Below are 7,500 nucleotides of genomic sequence, written 5' to 3'. Positions count from 1 at the left end.
TGCGCAGACGACGGGACGGGACGCCACGCAACCCCGTATGCAACCGCAGGAGGTGAGGGTCTTCTGGTTGTCATTCTTGGCTGTTATTTTCATTTTTTTTATATTGATTTGTTTATATTTGGCAGGAGAGTTTTCTTGTGTAAGGTGTTTGGGTTATTGCAGCTTTGATTGATATGGAACGGATATATTTTTTTGGTTCGTTTGTAGGAGGTGAGGCTCTGTGGTCATGGTTGATGGCCAAGGCATATATATTCATTCATCGTTTATGTGTGTATATATAAGATATAAAATATATCTATAAAATATATCAATATATATATTATATATATATGTTATATATATATATTTAAATATATATGTATATATATTATATATTCCTTAAAATAGTTTTATAATATATATAAACACTATATATATATATATTTGGTGTGGTGTGTTATATATAAATCTTTATATATATAATATATTATATATATATATATATATACTATATATATATATGTATATATAGATATAGATAGATAGATAGATAGTTGGATATATAAACCTAAATTTATTTATTTATTCGTTATCATTAATAGTTTAAGTACTGCATATTTTTTATCATATCATTTTTTTCCATAACAGTTAGGGTAGTTGCAAAAATTTATTCATTTGACATACCTATCTCCCGTACCAGACTGATTAATCCGTCAGTTTTTTTTCCCCTCGTAAATATCAAGTTTATTAACATCTAATAAAAAACATGATCCAAATGCCGTAACCGTTGATACGCCAAGATCGAACACGAAAAGGGCGGAGCGCGAAGCTATTTATGAATGGGCGTTAGGCAGATAAATCAGGGAGAAAGTACAAGTAGTAATGAGAGATTTATGAATGAGTATTTAGCGGAATAAGCGGAGAGCGGAGGATCTACACATAGCAAGGAATTATTCAGCTTTGATGATTATAAAAAAAAAGAAAAAGAAACGGATTATGTACATATATTAATGATTTTATTTCCCCTCCCTCCTCCCTCCCCTTTTCTCCTTCTCCCTCCTGCCTCCTCCCTCCTCCTTCCTCCCTCCTCCTTCCTCTCTCCTCCCTCCTTCCTCCTCCTCCCTCCTCCCTCCTCCTCCTTCTTCCCTCCTCCCTTACACACAGGTGGAGTCGCTCGAGGATGAAGTGTCGAGGTTGAAGCATGTGGAAATTTTACTAGGCCCATCTGGAAACTTTAGTAGCCCCATGTGGAAATTTTAGTAGCCCCATGTGGAAATTTTACTAGGCCCATCTGGAAACTTTAGTAGCCCCATGTGGAAATTTTAGTAGTCCCATCTGGAAATTTTAGTAGTCCCATGTGGAAATTTTAGTAGCCCCATGTGGAAATTTTAGTAGGCCCATCTGGAAATTTTAGTAGCCCCATGTGGAAATTTTAGTAGTCCCATCTGGAAATTTTAGTAGTCCCATGTGGAAATTTTAGTAGCCCCATGTGGAAATTTTACTAGGCCCATCTGGAAACTTTAGTAGCCCCATGTGGAAATTTTAGTAGGCCCATCTGGAAATTTTAGTAGCCCCATGTGGAAATTTTAGTAGTCCCATGTGGAAATTTTAGTAGTCCCATGTGGAAATTTTAGTAGCCCCATGTGGAAATTTTAGTAGCCCCATCTGGAAATTTTAGTAGGCCCATGTGGAAACTTTAGTAGCCCCATGTGGAAATTTTAGTAGGCCCATCTGGAAATTTTAGTAGCCCCATGTGGAAATTTTAGTAGCCCCATCTGGAAATTTTAGTAGTCCCATGTGGAAATTTTAGTAGCCCCATCTGGAAACTTTAGTAGCCCCATGTGGAAATTTTAGTAGGCCCATCTGGAAATTTTAGTAGCCCCATGTGGAAATTTTAGTAGCCCCATCTGGAAATTTTAGTAGCCCCATGTGGAAATTTTAGTAGCCCCATGTGGAAATTTTAGTAGCCCCATGTGGAAATTTTAGTAGCCCCATGTGGAAATTTTAGTAGCCCCATGTGGAAATTTTAGTAGCCCCATGTGGAAATTTTACTAGGCCCATCTGGAAACTTTAGTAGCCCCATGTGGAAATTTTAGTAGTCCCATCTGGAAATTTTAGTAGTCCCATGTGGAAATTTTAGTAGCCCCATGTGGAAATTTTAGTAGCCCCATGTGGAAATTTTAGTAGCCCCATGTGGAAATTTTAGTAGTCCCATGTGGAAATTTTAGTAGCCCCATGTGGAAATTTTAGTAGCCCCATGTGGAAATTTTACTAGGCCCATCTGGAAACTTTAGTAGCCCCATGTGGAAATTTTAGTAGTCCCATCTGGAAATTTTAGTAGTCCCATGTGGAAATTTTAGTAGCCCCATGTGGAAATTTTAGTAGCCCCATGTGGAAATTTTAGTAGCCCCATGTGGAAATTTTAGTAGTCCCATGTGGAAATTTTAGTAGGCCCATCTGGAAACTTTAGTAGCCCCATGTGGAAATTTTAGTAGTCCCATCTGGAAATTTTAGTAGCCCCATGTGGAAATTTTAGTAGCCCCATGTGGAAATTTTAGTAGCCCGATCTGGAAATTTTACTAGGCCCATCTGGAAACTTTAGTAGCCCCATGTGGAAATTTTAGTAGTCCCATCTGGAAATTTTAGTAGTCCCATGTGGAAATTTTACTAGGCCCATCTGGAAACTTTAGTAGCCCCATGTGGAAATTTTAGTAGTCCCATCTGGAAATTTTAGTAGTCCCATGTGGAAATTTTAGTAGCCCCATGTGGAAATTTTAGTAGCCCGATCTGGAAATTTTAGTAGCCCCATGTGGAAATTTTACTAGGCCCATCTGGAAACTTTAGTAGCCCCATGTGGAAATTTTAGTAGTCCCATCTGGAAATTTTAGTAGGCCCATGTGGAAATTTTAGTAGCCCCATGTGGAAATTTTAGTAGTCCCATGTGGAAATTTTAGTAGCCCCATGTGGAAATTTTAGTAGCCCCATGTGGAAATTTTAGTAGTCCCATCTGGAAATTTTAGTAGCCCCATGTGGAAATTTTAGTAGCCCCATGTGGAAATTTTAGTAGCCCCATCTGGAAATTTTAGTAGCCCCATGTGGAAATTTTACTAGGCCCATCTGGAAACTTTAGTAGGCCCATCTGGAAACTTTAGTAGCCCCATGTGGAAATTTTAGTAGTCCCATCTGGAAATTTTAGTAGTCCCATGTGGAAATTTTAGTAGCCCCATGTGGAAATTTTAGTAGCCCGATCTGGAAATTTTACTAGGACCACATGTCAGGAAATTTTACTAGCCCCATGTGGAAGTTTTAGTAGCCCATCTGGAAACTTAAAGTAGTCCCATCGGGAAATTTTAGTAGCTCCATCTGGAAACTTTAGTATCCCCATCTAGAAACTTAAAGTATCCCCATCTGAAAAAAACAAACCACCACAACTATACAGTCATTGCAGTTTACCAAAGAACCAAAACGGAAGAAACAACAACAAAAGCCACTTTCTTGATAATACGCCTGTCACCCCCTTACAGGTTCTTGGCCGAGAGAAACACTTCCCTCCAACGACTCAACCACGACCTCACCCTCCAGCTGCACGACCTACGCTCCCGACTCGGACTCACGCTGGCTCCCTCGCCCTCCGAGGTCAGTTGTCGTGACCTCGGCTGGGGATTCTTTTCGTTTTTGGTCGCTGTTTTTTTTTTCTTTTTTTATAGGATGAGACGTGATGTGGATGGCGACTGAGGGAGATATGGATTTTTGTTTGGTTTCTGGTATTAAAACTGAAAGAGAGAGAGAGAAAGAGAAAGACATAAAGAGAAACAGGAAGAAAAGGAAAGAGAAAGAGGAATGCTTTATATATGCATATATATATGTATATATATATATATATATATATATATATATATATATATATATGAGAGAGAGAGAGAGAGAGAGAGAGAGAGAGAGAGAGAGAGAGAGAGAGAGAGACAGAGAGAGATAGAGAGAGAAGAGAAAGATAGAATAGCAAAAAAATCTATTAAAAAAACACCCTCCTCCCACTCCTACAGAGGCCAAGCAAGGTGGGCGGCGTGCTCGTGGGCGGCCTCAGTTCCCCGCGAGTGATATCTCCCGTTGTGGGCGTCACGTCTCCCAGGATTCCCTCGGCTACGCCCTCTCTGGACAGCGTCTTGGGCTTGGCTAACCACACGGACTGCAAACCCGAGGATGGACTAAGCGTGAGTGATAGGCCTATACTCAGCCTTGCTTTAGGCGGACGGTTTATTGTTTATTTTGTTTTATATGAATAAGGACGCACCATTTCGGGAAGTGACACACACACACACACACACACACACACACATACACACACACACACACACACACACACACACGCACGCACGCACGCACGCACACACAAGGCTCAAAAGTTACATAATTCATTAAGACAACCCAGAGATATAGAAACTTAAAAAAAGAAGAAAGTAACACCCTACCTGAAACTTACCTCCCCCCTCCCCCCCACAGACGTGCTCCTCGGGCAGTAACAGCAGCAGTAGCAGTAGCAGTATGCCTGCAAACAATCTATAGAGCGGAAGTCGCGGTGCCAATGCCCGGGCAGATGAGCATATACCAACCCATACCCTTTTTCCCGGTTCCTCTTTCATACCACAAAACTCACCACGGTTCCTTCCACCTCGATCGACTGGCTTCGCTCGCTGATTCTCTCCTTGTTACTTCTAGGTTAGTGGCGAGGGGATTGATTATTCTTTGTCACTTGTTACTTCTAGGTAAGTGGCGAGGGGATTGATTATTCTTTGTCACTTGTTACTTCTAGGTAAGTGGCGAGGGGATTGATTATTCTTTGTCACTTGTTACTTCTAGGTAAGTGGCGAGGGGATTGATCATTCTTTGTCACTTGTTACTTCTAGGTAAGTGGCGAGGGGATTGATTATTCTTTGTCACTTGTGACTTCTAGGTAAGTGGCGAGGGGATTGATCATTCTTTGTCACTTGTTACTTCTAGGTAAGTGGAGAGGGGATTGATCATTCTTTGTCACTTGTTACTTCTAGGTAAGTGGCGAGGGGATTGATTATTCTTTGTCACTTGTTACTTCTAGGTAAGTGGCGAGGGGAGTGATCATTCTTTGTCATTGAAGTGTGATTCATTTTAAAGTGATGGTTCTAAGCATATGAGTTTTGTAGACTATAAGCCGGTGTAAATTCTATACGTTTTACGTCATGGGTGATAGAGTTACTTAGAAAGAAATGATAGTTTTTAGTTTTCATTGTGAAGACGTTGTAGTATGGAATTTCAAATTTTATGTAGCTGGACAGAAGTTAAAGTTAGAGTTTAAATTAACAATGATGCAAATAAAATATTCGCCATCATTAGCTATGTCATTCTAAAAATCACGTTTAAAAGTTATAGTTTATGATAAGTAAATATGATAAAAAAATGAATATGTGTAATAAAATAATAATGATCACAATAAAAAAAAAAATCTGAATGTAATTATCATATGTGTAATGGTGGCATTTGTAATCTCAGCTTCCATTTACCAACCGACAGGAACATCAGCAGGTCATCGGGTTTCGAGTCCGGGTCATGCTACGGCAAGGTCACTTCCGCCACGTCTCTTACTGACCTCGTAACCCTCGCCAGTCCAAGCCACACCACAAGGTCGAGCCTCCACTATGGCAAGAAGTTCTCGTGTTCCACAGGGAACCTCACCAACCTCAGCCACGGGTACGCCCCCTCCTCCGCCTCCTCCTCCTCGCCGACTTCGAAATACAACCCCTACAGAACGAGCGACATAAGCTCCCTCTTGGCCTCCCCGGGGTCGAAGGTCAAGGGGGCGGGGCGAGGCGGGGAGGTCATCCTCGGAACGCCGGTGAGAGAGAGAAGGTCCTCGCACCACCAGATGTTCCTCACTGACAGCATCGAGGAGACCGAGGAAGAGTCCTACTCGGTGCAGGACTTCGAGGTGTCAAACCCTCCAAGGGAATCCGGTCCCGCGCCGCCCACTCGGCAAGCCCTTGAGCCCACCAGTGGGTCTCAGGCCACGCAGACGTCCATCCACGTCTCCGCCTGCACCCAGACCAACGATTCCATGCAGGGCCAGACCGTGCAAGTCTTCCACGCGACGGCGATGGGCGAGAGGGAGACGTCGGCGTGAAGAGGAGGGTCGTTTCAGAGGAGTGTTGAATTCTGTCTCGGCGAAGGCGGAGTTCTGGCTGTGAGAAAACATACACACACACACACACACACACACACACACACACACACACACACACACACACACACACACACACACACACACACACACACAACCCACACACACAGACACAAACACAAAACACAACGCCAAGCCTGTGAGGTAATATGAAGTGAATGCGGAAGAATGTAAAATACACTGCATCGCTGAAAAAAACCGTAATCAGTTGTGACGCAGTGACGGAGTTCTGAATTCGATGCAGCTCTGTGGAAGGATCTCGAGTAGAAATACTGAAGCCAAAACTGAGCTCGGCCACGGTCGACGACGAGCCGCGGGGCTCTCTTGTACTTAACCGTCCAAAAGGATTGTCGACGTGTCGGCTGTTTCTGAAAGTAGCGAGGTATCACATACACACGCACGCACGCACACACTCACACACACTCACACACACACTCAGTCTCTCTCTCTCTCTCTCTCTCTCTCTCTCTCTCTCTCTCTCTCTCTCTCTCTCTCTCTCTCTCTCTCTCTCTCTCTCTCTCTCTCTCTCATACACACATACTTCCACATATATAAGCAAGTACAGCAATGGTGTGGTCCCGAGAGAGAAATTATTCTCCAGTCAGTCCAGTTCAGTAAAGAGACAAGCTTCCTTCATGGCTTTGTTTATAGCGCAGACAACTGGGTCTCTTTTTTTGACTGATTCAGTTCAGGCGAACCTTTTCTAACGACACTTCTTTGGAGTCCTCAAAGTACGTAAAGGCTCGCGGCAACTTTACTTTTAATCTTTATATCAAACTCATCTATCCATTCGCTATATTCATCGTTTTCCGGCTTCCGGCATTTCTAACAAGCTTGTTTATTCATTTTTTTTTGTCCTTTTCTTTTAGTTCTGTAACCTAGCTTGTGAAAATTTTAAACTAGCTCTTCTACTTACTCCCTTTTTGACTGTTCTTTGCTAGTTCTGTGAACCAATTTTCAACCCTGATAATTAGCCTGGCTGTTCATTTTCTACGCTACAATTATCCAGTTGAATTAAGTTAAGTGAAATCAGATTAATTATCCACTTAATTAACCATATTCACGCTCTGCTATCACTCTTCCCTAACTACATACCTTAGCATTTGACCTTTTATGACCAGTTCGTCTATTTAATCAGTCATGTCCATTACTAAATACTGTAATCTGACCTTCCTAACTAGCCTGTCAGTTCATTTGTTACTGCCATACTTATCTAGTTCCATAATCTAGTTCTCTAACTAGCTTTTGTATTTATTTAGTGCTGTTAAATGAAAAGTTCTATAACGAAGCCGCTAACTAGCTTGTCAGTACAT

The 7,500-nt window shown here is 41.9% G+C and overlaps 1 protein-coding gene across 1 annotated transcript in view; it reads left to right on the top strand.

Annotated features, from left to right (window-relative positions):
• LOC122251441 (uncharacterized) overlaps positions 1 to 6,277 on the top strand; it is a 59,324-nt gene extending 53,047 nt beyond the window's left edge. Inside the window, exons 32-38 of the mRNA XM_086542892.1 lie at positions 1 to 52; positions 1,144 to 1,226; positions 3,369 to 3,615; positions 4,023 to 4,190; positions 4,480 to 4,527; positions 4,574 to 4,695; positions 5,524 to 6,277. The exon at positions 1 to 52 is cut by the window's left edge and continues 113 nt beyond it. Coding sequence (XP_086399018.1) covers positions 1 to 52; positions 1,144 to 1,226; positions 3,369 to 3,615; positions 4,023 to 4,190; positions 4,480 to 4,527; positions 4,574 to 4,695; positions 5,524 to 6,130 — 1,327 coding nt within the window. The 3' untranslated portion in view covers positions 6,131 to 6,277. The remainder of the gene's footprint in view (positions 53 to 1,143; positions 1,227 to 3,368; positions 3,616 to 4,022; positions 4,191 to 4,479; positions 4,528 to 4,573; positions 4,696 to 5,523) is intronic.
• The last annotated feature ends 1,223 nt before the right edge of the window (positions 6,278 to 7,500 follow it).

This window comes from Penaeus japonicus, unplaced genomic scaffold (genome assembly GCF_977035675.1).
Source record: "Penaeus japonicus unplaced genomic scaffold, GWHDUDI00000001_assembly GWHDUDI00000013, whole genome shotgun sequence".
NCBI lineage: Eukaryota > Metazoa > Arthropoda > Malacostraca > Decapoda > Penaeidae > Penaeus > Penaeus japonicus.
The sequence above is the reverse complement of the archived record's forward strand: the minus strand, read 5'-3'. Positions and strand labels throughout refer to the sequence as shown.